The 13132-nt window shown below is 65.0% G+C and overlaps 3 protein-coding genes across 5 annotated transcripts; 2 read left to right on the top strand and 1 right to left on the bottom strand.

The window, feature by feature from the left end:
• Positions 1–105: 105 nt before the first annotated feature.
• Positions 106–1632, bottom strand: APLN (apelin). Its single transcript, XM_015860062.2, has 3 exons — positions 1256–1632; positions 589–760; positions 106–513 (listed from the first exon to the last, which is right to left on the bottom strand). Exons 1-2 carry the CDS (start codon positions 1542–1544, stop codon positions 594–596), a joined length of 456 nt encoding a protein of 151 aa, XP_015715548.1. The 5' UTR covers positions 1545–1632; the 3' UTR covers positions 106–513; positions 589–593.
• A 2034-nt stretch (positions 1633–3666) lies between these two features.
• Positions 3667–8495, top strand: XPNPEP2 (X-prolyl aminopeptidase 2). Its single transcript, XM_015860055.2, has 22 exons — positions 3667–3729; positions 4339–4537; positions 4618–4691; positions 4784–4894; positions 4963–5026; positions 5133–5237; positions 5307–5393; positions 5477–5623; positions 5694–5795; positions 5880–5961; positions 6197–6389; positions 6473–6562; positions 6641–6750; positions 6830–6907; positions 6982–7053; positions 7130–7190; positions 7277–7346; positions 7429–7533; positions 7611–7670; positions 7831–7907; positions 8017–8115; positions 8201–8495. Exons 1-22 carry the CDS (start codon positions 3667–3669, stop codon positions 8399–8401), a joined length of 2250 nt encoding a protein of 749 aa, XP_015715541.2. The 3' UTR covers positions 8402–8495.
• A 110-nt stretch (positions 8496–8605) lies between these two features.
• On the top strand, positions 8606–12871 carry SASH3 (SAM and SH3 domain containing 3). Of its 3 annotated transcripts, none has more exons than XM_015860058.2 (8): positions 8606–8989; positions 10080–10175; positions 10303–10458; positions 10530–10668; positions 10741–10892; positions 11120–11326; positions 11567–11717; positions 11803–12871. In XM_015860058.2, exons 1-8 carry the CDS (start codon positions 8717–8719, stop codon positions 11991–11993), a joined length of 1365 nt encoding a protein of 454 aa, XP_015715544.1. In that variant the 5' UTR covers positions 8606–8716; the 3' UTR covers positions 11994–12871. The 3 variants fall into 3 exon arrangements, with proteins under 3 accessions (XP_015715544.1, XP_015715543.1, XP_015715542.1); XM_015860057.2 differs by having other exon boundaries at positions 10527–10668; positions 11806–12871; XM_015860056.2 differs by having other exon boundaries at positions 10527–10668.
• The last annotated feature ends 261 nt before the right edge of the window (positions 12872–13132 follow it).

Below are 13132 nucleotides of genomic sequence, written 5' to 3'. Positions count from 1 at the left end.
TGGCTGCATCCCTGCTCAAGCCACATCGCACCCCTCCCCAGCCCCACAGGCTGCAGAACATCCCCCAGCCCTTCGTTCAGTTCACACCACCACCACCACAAGCACTTATTGTCATCATAGCTCTTTATAATAAAGATGTATTTACACAGAACAATTCTTTACAGACGTGACAGACGTGGGGACCAGAAGGGCCTGGCACCGCTGCGGCCCTTTTGGGGTACATCAGTGCCTCCTGCAGACCCCCGGGGGTGGAAACCCCACAGAGCAGCTCACACGGGGTCAGCACCATGGGAATAAATAGACCCCTCCAGGAGGGGATGGGGCAGGACCCCACGGAGAGCTCCTCCGCCGGACAAAGTGCTTTATGCAGAGCCCCTGGACCGGGCACACCGGGAGGACACGGTGCCAGAGCCACCAGGGACAGCTGCAGGGAGGCGATGCCAGCTCAGGGGTGGGCTCAGGGACGAGCAGAGCGGGCAGCGGGGACGCATCCTTGGAGCGCTGGCGGCGGTCCTGCAATGAGAGCAAAGGCCGGTGGGATGAGCGCGCTCCCGGCACCGCCACGCGTGTCCCCTGCACGTCACTCACCTCCATCAGAAGGGCATGGGGCCCTTATGGGACAGCCGTGGCCGGGGACGGCGCAGCCTCCTCCACCCTCCTGGCCGCCGCACGTTCCCACGCCGCGCACCCCGTGGCCGCACCAGCGTTCGGATGAGGCCGTCCTCGGGATCCATCCCGTCCAGCCCCGCTCCCAGAGGCCCTGGGGGATGGCAGAACAGCGTGAGCGGGTGCCCTGCCCACACGCGGGGTGGGGATGCTCCGGGAGCTGGGCAGCATCTCCCGTTTCCTCAGTTACCCCCGCAGGAGCCACGCACTCGCAGAGCGCTTCCTGCAGCCACATGGCCGGGCCACCTGCCCGGTGCCACCGCTGTCACCAAAGGGCACGGCAAAGCCCCGACTCAGGCTTCGATCCCAGCCCCCCGCGCCCATCCCGGAGCCACCCGTGGCACACAGCTCGGGTGTGTGCTCCAGCACCACCAGCACGTGGATGGCACCAGCGATGGCACGGCCGCCTCCCGGCACCCGATGGCACCGGCTGCTCCCGGCCGTTCTTCGGCCTCTCTGCCCTCGGGACAGGCTGCGGTTTGTTGGCACCATGAAAAGCGCTTTGTCCTCTCTTCCCCCTGGGGCCGACGGCTCTGCCTCCCCCCGCCCTCCCCGACCCCGCACAGCGCTCAGCCCCTCACTCACTCACCCGCGGACGCGGCGCTCAGCGCGAGGCAGAAGAGCAGCAGCAGCGCCAGCAGCCAGCGGCGCGCCGCCATGCTCCGCCCGGCGCGGGGACACGGACACGCGGGGACACGGACACGCAGGAGGCGGTGGCCCCGCTCCGGGATCGCCGCATTTGTAGGCGGTGAGAGCCCGGCCCGGCCCCGCGCCCGCCCGGTCATGTGGCCGCCGGCACCGAAGGGGGGGCGGGGGGGTCCGCAGCTCGCTCCGCCCCCTCCGCGCTGCAGCCCCCCGGGGTGCCCAGGGGGTGGCATCCGAGGGGACGAGAGCACTGGGAGCGCCGAGGTTGGTCCTGGAGAGTGTCAGCCCCGCAGCCAGCTGGGGAGCAAAGGGAGGGACCTCGGAATTATTGAGGTCGGAAAAGATGTCTAGGATCCCCGAGCCCACTCCCCTCCACCCCCCACGCTCCCCGCATCAGTGTGGCCGGGAGCGGGACCCGGGGGGAGCTGGGGGTGGCGGTGCCAAAGCACTGAGTGAGGAATCACGGTGACCCGATGGGATCCCGCTGTCCGGAAAAGTGGTGAAAAGGGGAATAAGGAAGAGCCAGGAAGCTGCAGGCCGGGCAGTGTCAGTGCTGTGCACGGCGTGCTGCTCGTGTAGCAGAACCTCCTGGACGCTGTACGAGGTGCTCCAAGAGCCCAGGGGTGGTGGGGTCAGCGCACACGGGCTGGCGAAGGACAGGTCCTCCTGATCCACACCCAGAGCTCACGGTGCTGGTGGACATGGACTGACGCAGTGCATCTGGATGTGTGCAGAGCACCGGGGCTGTCCTGCTGCCACTGCATCGCAGGGATGTGGATGTGGCAGTTGGACTGCTCAGAGGATAAGGAATTGTTCAGGTTGCACACAGAGAGCTCTGCAGCTCTGTGCCAAGCAGGGAACAGTGACCAGTGGTGTTCAGGGCTCTGGGGTGGGACTGGAGTGATTTAACACCTCTGTGACAAGGACAAGAGACTGAGCGTACCCTCAGCAGAGCTGCAGGCATCACGCAGCTGTGGAGGAGCTGGAGGGGATGGATGCCATCCAAAGGGATCTGCGGGCCTCACGTGGGCCCATGTGAATCTAATGAGGTTTTAGTGAGGCCAAGGAGCTGTACCTGTGTCAGGTCAAACCCAGAGGTGGGTAGAGGAGAAAGAGAACTCCTGGAGAGCAGTGCTTGGGGCTGGTGGGTGTGGGCTTTTTGTTGGAGGTAAGAGGGAGATGTTTTGCTCGGTAGGGGGTGGGTGGACCCAGGGACACAGCAGTGGGCACAGACAGGAGCACAGAAGGGTCCCCTGCTCCTGGGAAGTGTTTCTGTGCTGTGAGTGTGGCAGAGCAGTGGCACAGCACCCAGAGGGGCAGTGGGTGCCCACCCTTGGAGCTGTGTTACATCAGGGTGTGCTCCTGGCACCTTGCTTGGGGTGTCCCTGCTGGAGCACTAGGCTCCTTCCAGCTTCAGGTGCTCTTTGCAGGTGAGGGCTGTGGAGGTGTGAGATGCCTGTTCAGGGCACCCCAGAACCACCTCTACAACGTTGCTGATGTGTGACTACTGATGTGCAGCTGGACACGAGTGGGACTTTTCTGGCAGATAAAGGCAAAGCGACAGTTCCCCATCCCTACAGAGCTCCAGAGCTGCTGCAGGCACAGCTGGAAGGTGCACCACCCCTTTGGGCTGCAGCTGGGTGCCCCGTGCCCTCTTGCAGTGCTCCCCATTGCTGGCAGATCCCCAGTCCCCCATTGCAGGGGATTTCCCCTGGACCCCAATGCTCCTACACTGCCTTCCGCATTCCTGGGGTCCCAGGGGTTCCCTCCCTCCCTCCCACCCCACGTCCTGTTTGCTTGGGCGCATCACCCCGGCCTGAGTCACCCCACGGCCCTGCAGGTGGCGGAAGGCTAACAATAGCCCACAAAGGGAGGATGTCTCCCCCAAGCCTTCCTTTGGGCCCGTCGTCGAGGAAAGCTCCCGGGGGGGGGGGGGGCCGGGCCCCACCGGACGCACAGTGGATGGGCTTCGTCCGGTCGAGGCCACTGTGCTCAGAGCAGCCCCCGGTGAGCGGGTCCGGGTCCCTGGGGATGGCTGGAGGAAGAGGAGGAGGAGGATGTGCAGCATCGTTAGCACGTTTCGTTAATTAGCGGGGAGGAAGCGGAGCGATGCCTGCTGGTCACCGTGGCAACCGCATGGCGCATCCTTGAGAAACTTTGGTTGCTGTGACGGTCGCAGAGGCTTCATGGCCACCGTGTCCCCCCACCCAGCGCTGTGCTGGGGCTCCCGCACGACCCCTCCTCATGGAGGGACCCACCAGAGGGGCTCCGGGTGACAGCAGCCTGACCGGGGGCATCAGTGACTCGAATGTGCCCGTTCTCGGCTCCCGTTCTCCCAGGGGCGGGGTGGCGGTGATGCCTTCAGGTCCCGCTGTCACCTCCCCACCGCGCAGCGCTGGGACGCGGCCGGGGCCCACGGTGCGGTCGTGGTGCCATCTCGTGGCCGACAGCTTCTCATTGACACTGCGGGACGGTGACCGCACGTGGGCAGGGTGGGCTGTTCCTAAAGCGATGCGTTGTTTATTTCCTGCAGGACCCACCCGACGGCCGCAGTTTGTGTTTCCATCCTCTCTTCGACCCCGGGTGGAGCCGCATCCCCCCCGAAGGTCCCCATCACCCACCGCAGCCGCGCAGCACAGAGCCCGTCCCGCAGGGATGTCCCCATAGCGGGAGGACATCGCGCCCCATCGGGACTCGTCCTTTAGCTGGATGTGACCTCGGGAGCCGAGCTCTGCCCTTCCCCGTAGCGGGGCCGGAGGGCGGCAGCTCCGTTCCGTCCCGTCGTGCTGCTCGCTGTCAGTTCCCTCCGCCGATGGCACGGGCCGGCTGAGCGGGATGCGGCCGTGACCCCCCCTACATGCCGCCCCTCTCCCCTGGCAGAGGGGGCGCGGGGCAGCGCAGCACACCCAGGTTCGCACGTGGCCAGCAGTTGTGTGCCAGGCTGAGCTGGCACAGACGCACCTCTGCTTCCGGGAGATCTTTGGACTCGGTGCTGACTGAGCTGTTTGCTGTTATCTGGTTATCTAGAGAGCAGAAGCGCTCTGTGGAGAGGACAACGACCCCCGGTCTCTGCCCGGGGCCTCGGCATCCCTCCACCCAGGGGGCAAAGGCGCAGGAGGAGGGACCCGTCGCTCCGCGGCACCAAACGTCCCCTCCGCGTCCCGCAGCCCGGGCACAGCCATGCCGCCCTCCCGCTGGACCGCAGCCTGGCTGCTCCTGCTGCACGGTACGGGGCACGCAGCGCTGCGGGCCGGGCTGGGGCCGAGCGGGAGCCCGAGCTCCGGCTGAGGCTCAGAACCCCCCCAGGTTGCTCCATGGGATGCTCGCAGCCCGCCGTCTCCCCCAGGACCGACATCAGGGACTGCTCCGTGGATCCACCGGTGAGCCCCTCGTACACAGCCCACACTTCCCCCAGGGGTGCTTCGATGGCCCCTGCTCAGCCCCACGCCTGTCTGTCCCCTTGTGCCACCAGTACCTGCCTCCCACGGCCACCAACAGCTCGGCACAGCTCAGCGCTCTGCGGGATGCCATGCGTGCCCGTAACATCCACGCCTACATCGTGCCCTCCACGGATGCCCACATGGTGAGCTGCCATCCCCACGTGTTGTGCCAGGGCTCCGACCTACTCTCACCTCTCCATCCCATCCACAGAGCGAGTACATTGCTGAGAGGGATGCCCGCCTGGCCTGGCTCACCGGCTTTACCGGCTCTGCAGGTGGGAGCATCCCTGCTGGGCTCTGTGCCCACCGCTGGGGGGCTGGGGGCTGATGGGGAGTGGGACTGTAGGGGAGGGGCGATGCCTGAGACCTGCTGCCCCCCAGGCACCGGCGTGGTGACGGAGGACAGAGCGGCCATGTGGACCGACAGCCGCTACTGGACGCAGGCAGAGAGGCAGATGGACTGCAACTGGGAGCTGCAGAGGACCAGTCAGTGCAGGGGGTGGGGGTGAGGGGCTGCCCCCTGCCAGAACCCTGACACACAGCTCTGCCTTGCAGCCTGGATTGAGTCCATCGGGACGTGGATCATGGAGGTGGTTCCTGCAGGGGGGAACGTCAGCCTGGACCCCTTCCTCTTCTCTATCGGTAGGGTAGGCTGGCATCGAGGGGGTGCTGCCCCATAGGGTGGTCGCTGGGTGATGCAGCCCCGTGGGCCGCTCTCCCTGCAGACACGTGGCACAGCTACCAGCAGGCCCTGCAGGGTTCCGACATCACCCTGCTGCCCATGGAGACCAACCTTGTGGACCAAGTGTGGGGCAACCAGAGGCCCCCTCCACCTACCAGCCACATCTACAGCCTCCCAGAGGAGTTCACAGGTACACCTCCCACACATCTCTACCCAGTAAGGGAAGGGCTGTGTGCTGAACCCTTCCCACCCCACCTCAGGGAGCAGGTGGCAGGAGAAGGTGGCCAGGATCCAGCAGCAGATGGAGGAGCACACACGGAGTCCCACAGCCCTGCTGCTCTCAGGGCTGGAGGAGACGGCCTGTGAGTAGAGCACCAGGGCTGTGGTGCTGCCCCAGGGGCACCAGGGTGGAGGTGGGCACAGCTCTGCTGTCTGACCCCTGGCAGGGCTCTTCAACCTCCGCGGAGACGACATTCCCTACAACCCCGTCTTCTACTCCTACACTCTTCTGACCACCACCAACATCAGGTGGGCAGTGGCTGCCGCGGGGCTGAGCCCCAACCCTCCTCCCTTATCCCATCAGACCACCCCCCTCCACCTGTTCCCAGTGCTCCCATCACATCCTACAGTGCCCACCCTATTGCATCCCTCCTCCAAGTCCTACATGTTCCCCAGAACCGATCTCACCCCTCCCAGTAACACCCAGGGGTTCCCCCCCCACACCCTCACCCCCTTCATCCCCATCACCATGCCCCCTTCCCAGCCTGTTCGTGGACTCAGCACGGCTGACAGCAGAGGCTCGGCAGTCATTGCTCTCTGGCTGCCCGGAGCGGTGCGTGGAGCTGCTGGACTACGGGCAGGTGAGTGCCCACCTCCGTCACTACGCACAGGGCAACGTCACCATCTGGCTGGGCACTGAATACACCACCTACGGCCTCTACAGCATCATTCCCCAGGTGAGGTCTGCCACAGAACCCTGCAGGTGGGGCTGGGAGCAAGGGATGGGATGGCTGGGTCACACCGTTGTCACCTTGTGCAGGAGAAGCTGCTGGAGGACAGCTACTCCCCGGTGATGCTCGCCAAGGCTGTGAAGAACACCAAGGAGCAGGAGCTGCTGCGAGCAGCTCATGTAAGGCTGTGCCCACCCCCTCAGCCAGCAGCTCGGGGGGTACGGTGGCACCCCCCGGTACCACGAGGCTGCCCACAGGTCCGGGATGCAGTGGCTGTCATCCAATACATGCTGTGGCTGGAGAAGATGGTGCCGCAGGGGAAGGTGGATGAGTTTTCAGGTGCCCGCCGCATTGATGCCCTCCGCTGGTCAGTGCATCCTGGGGGAGCAGCTGGCACGAGGCAGCAGGGACCCCCCCCGGCACCTCCCCTTTCCGCTGCCTTCCAGGGCACAGCAGCACAGCCGCGGGCCCAGCTTTGAGTCCATCTCTGCCAGCGGGCTCAATGCAGCGCTGGCACACTACAGGTGTGGGCATGGGGTGGGAGCTGTGCTGTGTGGGGCCACTTTGGATGGGTTCTCACCCCCCTCTTGCTCCCCAGCCCAGCCAACGGCAGCAGCCGGCAGCTGTCAGTGGATGAGATGTACCTGGCAGACACCGGCGGGCAGTATCTGTGCGTAGCATTCCCTGTCCCTGCTGTGCCCGTGGTGCAGTGGGGTGATGGGGCCCCTTTCACATCCCCTTTGCAGGGATGGCACCACGGACATCACACGCACCATGCACTGGGGCACACCAACCCCACTGCAGAAGGTACCGCACTGTGGGGTGGTCCCAGAACCATGGGGCTTGGGGGGATGTCCCACACACCACCACGCTCAGCCCCTGTCCCCTCCTAGGAAGCCTACACCCGTGTGCTGATGGGCAATATTGACCTCTCTCGCCTCGTCTTCCCATCTAACACAGCTGGTGGGTGCAGAGCCCAGTGCGCTGGGAGCAGGGCAGGGTCCCGCTGCTGCTCCCCACCCTGTTTCACCTCCTCCTCCTCCAGGGAGAACACTGGAGAACTTTGCCCGACGGGCACTCTGGGAAGTGGGGCTCAATTACGGACATGGAACCGGGCACGGCATTGGCAACTTCCTCTCAGTGCATGAGTGTAAGCACTGGGCGTGGGATGGGGGGTGGGACACATGCTGTCCCTGTGAGCCATATCCTTCCCTGTGTCCCCCACAGGGCCCGTGGGCTTCCAGTCCAACAACGTGCCATTAACTGCAGGCATGTTCACATCCATCGGTGCGTGCGCCCACCTGGCTCCTGCTGCCTTGGGGCTGTGGGGATGACCATAGGGCAGTGCCAAGGGGGCAGGTCCACAGCTTAACACCCAGGGCTCTCCAGGGCTGGGATGAGCTGGGGGTGCTGCCAGGGCTCAGGATGTGTTGGGTGTTGTCCCCAGAGCCCGGCTACTACCGGGATGGTGAGTTTGGCATCCGCATTGAGGACGTCGTGCTGGTGGTGGAGGCGCAGACCAAGGTACCGCTGTCCCCCTTCCCGGGCTCTGCGTGGGGCCGGGGGGCTCGGGCACAGCGAGGGGCTGGCAGTGCCATGGGGGCTGCACCCACCTTCTTCTCTCTCCTGGCAGCACCCTACAAGTGAGAAGCCCTTCCTGACCTTCGAGGCGGTGTCCCTGGTGCCCTACGACCGCAACCTCATCGACGTCAGCCTCCTGTCGCAGGAGCACGTACGGGAACGGGACAGGCGGAGCTGCGGTGGGTGCACGGGGCTGGGCTGGGGGCGGGCACTCAGCTGGAGCCGTCTGCCTGCAGATCCAGTACCTGAACGCCTACTATGAGACCATCCGTGCGCGTGTGGGGCCGGAGCTGCAGCGGCAGCAGCTGGAGGAGGAGTATCAGTGGCTGCAGCGCAGCACAGAGCCCTTCGCGCAGAGCAGCGCTGCCTCCACCGCTGCCAGCGTGCTGGCCATCACCTCCCTCATCTCCGTGCTGCTGGCTGAGCTGCAGGCCTGATGCTGCCATCACCAGCCAGGGATGTTTCTTCTCCGTGCCACTCACTTCCTCGTTGTGTCTTTTCTTTTTTAAACATTTGTGCTTTGCAATTAAACGGCGTCAATGCTGGGCGTGGGGCACCAGGGAGCCGCGGCTGCGCCCATCCCGTCGGGGCAGCTGCCTGATCGTGACCCGACCCTGTGCCCCGTGCAGGGGGTGGCCAAAGTGCGTGGCCATGGGGCGCGATGGGGACCGAGCTCGGGGGCAGCGCGGAGCCCAGCAGCGGCGGTGGGGATTAATGGTGCGAGGGTGCGCTAATGGTGCGAGGGTGCGCTAATGGTGCGAGGGTGCGCTAATGGCAGCGCTCCGTGGCGCTGGGCAGGGCGGCCGCTTCGAGGAGGGCTTCCTTCCTCCTGGCCCAGGCTGCGCGCCCCAAAGCTGCGCTGCTCGGAGCTCTCATGTGACCGCCGGTTTCCTGTGCGCTTCCCAGCCGCGGTGCCGACGCTTCGGTCCGTGCCCCGCCAGGCGCTGCGCCGTGCTCCGGCCGCCAGCACCATGCTGCGCCGAAAGCCCTCCAACGCCAGCGAGAAGGAGCCGGGCCACAGGAAGGTGAGCACCGGGCTGGCGCAGGGCTGGCCCTCCTTCACTCATGGGGCACCGGGAGATGCGGTCTGTGTGTCCGGGATGATGGGATGGAGCGGGGCGGAGGTGGCACTGCCAGCAGCGCCAACCACTCCGCATCCCCACGAGCACACAGCTCAGGCTGGGAGCTGCTGGAACGTGCGGCCGCCGCCATCCAGTGCCCGCACGGCGCGGTGCGGCGGCAGGGCCGCATCCTCGGGGTGCGGCGGTGATGTGGGGCTGGGGATGCTCAGACCCCCAAGTGACCGCGGGTGACCGTGGGCACCCGTGGGGTCGTGCCGTGGGACAGCAGCTCCCCCTCCTCATCGCTCTCTGCAGCGTGGGCGGCCGCTGCCGTTTCCTGCCGGGGGCTGGCGGTGCCGCCAGGCGCAGCTCCCAGCAAGGTGTCTGCGGTCGAGGCAGCGCGAGGTTGCAGCTCCATCACGTGCATCCGCCGCTTCCTCCGGAGCTTTGCATCGGCACGGTGCCTGCGGGCACGGCCCGCAGCGGCAGCGCCGTTGCTCTTTGCTAGTCCCCGTTGCAGGGTATTCCCAAACAGAGCGGACTGGGGTCACCGCGCCGAGGAGCCCCAGGCTGCTGGGCGAATGGGTGTGCAGCATCCCCACGGAGCAGGGCTGCCTCACAGAGCCCCGCTGGGCATCCCCACCGCTCTCACTTCCCTCTCGCTCCCTGGCTGCAGTGCTGCTGAGGGTGCAGCACAGGGCAGGGCCCCCCCCCCTTTCCCCTCCCCCCGCTCGAGCTCGCGGTTTGCCAACGCAGTGCCAGGGCTGTTGCAACACCGGCTCCTCCCCAGCGCGGGGCCGGGTGTGCAGTGAAGCTGCGGTGCCAGCTGCAGTGCTGAGAGCTGCTGTCACACAGGGATACAGAGGAGACCCCGAGAGCTTAAAGAGCAGGAGCAGGGAGAGAATAGAAAGGGTGCCCAGTGGAGCTGGAGAAAAGAAGGATGGGGTGGGGAAGATGCAAGGCCATGGCTGAGAGCAGTGCTGCCATGCTGGGGGTGAGCACAGAGCCTCCTCCGTCAGCACAAAGAGCCCTCACCCCCTCCCCACACCCCCAGCTCTCCCTGCAGCGTTCCAGCAGCTTCAAGGACTTTGCCAAATCCAAAGTCAGCTCCCCGGTGACGAGTGAGAAGGAGTTCAACCTGGAGGAGAACGTGAGCGCCTGTCCCCAACCACAGCCCTTCTCCCAGTGCCACGTGCAATGGGGCACCCAGGGGCCTGGCACTGCCCCAGTCTGGAGCCTTGGGAGCCCCCCATGCCCTCCCCTCTGTCTCCCTGCAGATCCCCGAGGATGAGCCCAGCAGCGCAGGCCCCGAGGAGGCGGCAAGGGGAGGTGGTAGTGGGATGAAGCTGAGCAAGAAGTGGAGGGCTGTCATCTCCCGCACCATGAACCGCAAGATGGGCCGCATGGCCGTGCGGGCACTGGCCGAGGGGAAGGTGAGCACAGGGCCTGGGGCTGTGGGGCAGCCATCCCTGCTGCCCAGCACCAAGCCCGCTCCACACAGCAGGCGGAGGTGGAGGAAGAAGGGTGTCCATCCCCCCTGCCCTCAGCTGGCACGGAGGAGCCGAGCTGTGAGAAGATGCCGCTGTCCTACATGGAGATAGAGGAGGATGCACGCCCATCTGTCAGCCGCCAGCTGTCCAGTGGTGAGCACAGCCCCAGCCCTGAGCTTGGCCCTGAGTCTGACACAGGTGCTGAGCCTTCCCATCCCCTTGCAGGCAGTGAGGTGCTCAGCCCCGGCCCCAACAGCCAGGACAGCCCACGACTGGAGGACAACGGCCCAGCCTACACCGGGCCCTTCTGCGGCAGAGCCCGTGTGCACACCGACTTCACCCCCAGCCCCTACGACAAGGACTCGCTGAAGCTGCGGGTGAGGGCCAGGGGCTGTGTGGGATGTCCCATGGGAGGTGGGCACGGTGGTGGGAGGCTGAGGTGGGATATCAGGCTGCCCAAAGTGTGGCGGGGTCACCATCACCAAGGTGTTACAGAGTGTGGGGATGCAGCACCGAGGGATGCTGTGATGGGCATGGTGGGGTGGGCTGTGGGGATCTGAGAGGGCTTTTCTGACCCTAATGGTGCTGCGATTCCTTGGATCAGAAAGGGGACATCATCGGCATCATTGAGAAGCCGCCTGTGGGCACCTGGACAGGGCTGCTCAACAACAAGGTGGGCTCCTTCAAGTTCATCTACGTGGATGTCATCCCTGAGGAAACAGCCCCCACCCGCAAGAGCCGGGGCCAGGGCAAGAGCAAGCGGCTCAAGCCCAAGACCCTCCATGAGCTGCTGGAGCGCATCAACCTGCAGGTGAGGGCTGGGGGGGGGGCCAAGGGCAGAGCCCACCTTGCCCATGGGGACAGCAGGGGATCACATGGGTAGCCCAGGGGAGCAGTAGGAATGGGATGGGGGTCAGAGCATCATAGGAAGGAGAAGCCTGCTCCCACTCTATCCCATCCTCTGTGTCCCTCTGCTTTGTGCCTGAGGGCAGCGGGGAAGCGTGGGGTTGGAGCAGGGCTGGGTTCTTCATGGTGCTGCTTGCTACCCCAGGAGCACACCTCCACCCTGCTGCTGAATGGCTACCAGACCCTGGAGGACTTCAAGGAGCTGCGGGAGACCCACCTCAACGAGCTGAACATCACAGACCCCCAGCACCGCGCCAAGCTGCTGACAGCTGCTGAGCTCCTCCTGGATTATGACAGTAAGGGCTGGGCAGGGAATGACCCACACTGGCTCCAGCCTTAGAGATGGGGAGCAAACTGATGGCCTCGTGTTTTGTCCCCCAGCAGCAAGCAGCGAGGCAGAGGAAGGGGACGGCACTGCAGAGCAACAATCACCCTCAGAGCCCAAGGGGGACATTCCCCGGGACTCGGGCTGCTTCGAGGGATCCGAGACCCTGGACAGCAGCCGTGAGGAGGCCGAGCTGCCCAGCCCTGATGGGCAGCTGCAGGCTCTGTCCCTGCCAGAGTCCTCCTGAGCCCCCGCCGTGCTTTACAGGCTCTGGTGTGGCAGTGAACAGAGGGGAGAACTCGGTGGGATGTGGGTGAGCCCCTGGGGTGAGGCCACACTGCAGGACCCTGCGCTGCAGGTGGGTTGGTCCCCCAGGCGTGCTGCTCCAGGATGTTCTGTGCTGCCTCACACCACCATCCCACGCTGCAGGTGCTCCAGGCACCACGGGAGAGTCCCAGGGACGCTGCAGGTCTGCTCGCCAGGGCTGGGCTGTCCCGTTTCATTCACAGTTTCAAGAGCTCCTCTGGGAGCTCACATCTGCCGGGCCAAGCAAACAGCAGCACAGAGCCTGTAAGGACAGGGATCGCATGGGCAGAGCAAATGCTGCAAGCAAGCAGAAGCATCGAGGCAACATCTCTACCAGCAGGACTTTGCTTTCCCCAGCCATCGCCCTCCCACAGCCAAAGCAGATGGGGAAAGTGTGCAGGAGGTTCAGCTGAGCCCTGAGAGCAGCTCAGCAGGGTACCAGGAGGCAGCCTGGGGGAGAACCCCTATGCTCCAGAGGGGCTGTTTGCGGGAGGGGGCTGAGCACTGTGCTGCCTGAAGGTGAACCCATGCAGGTCCAGACACGACAGGTTGGTCCCTCCCAGCATCAGCTGCTCTGGGCATCCCTGGGAAGGGGCAGGGGAGCTGCAGCACCACTGGGGCAATGAGCTGGGCAGGAGCATGTATCACCTGTAACCAAACCCTGGGGTTGCAGAGACAGCAGCATTCAGACAGCCCAGGCCCTTACAGCTGCACTCAATCACCTCCAACTCCCACACTGTGGGACCACTGTGTTGGACCTCTGAGCCTTGAGATTGTTCCTTTACGCTTGATCCCAATAAAAGCCTGCTCTGGCCTTCAGCCTGCTTCCTACCTACCCCAAAGGCTTGGGAATAGAGATGGGGACCAGGCAGTGCCTGTCAGTGAGGCTGCAGGCAATTTATCTTCCCAGGACCAAGCCCTGCTGCAGCGATGGCCATGTTTCAGGGAACAGCAGGACACAGGTAAGACAGGGGCTGGCTCCGGCACTGCATGGATGTGTGAGGTGCAAAGGGGGACAAGGAAGGAAGCAGCTCACTTGGGGAAGCACAGACAAACAGAGGCAGAGGCAACAGCTCAGCC

The sequence above is a fragment of the Coturnix japonica genome, chromosome 4 (assembly GCF_001577835.2).
Source record: "Coturnix japonica isolate 7356 chromosome 4, Coturnix japonica 2.1, whole genome shotgun sequence".
Taxonomy (NCBI): Eukaryota; Metazoa; Chordata; class Aves; order Galliformes; family Phasianidae; genus Coturnix; species Coturnix japonica.
The sequence above is the reverse complement of the archived record's forward strand: the minus strand, read 5'-3'. Positions and strand labels throughout refer to the sequence as shown.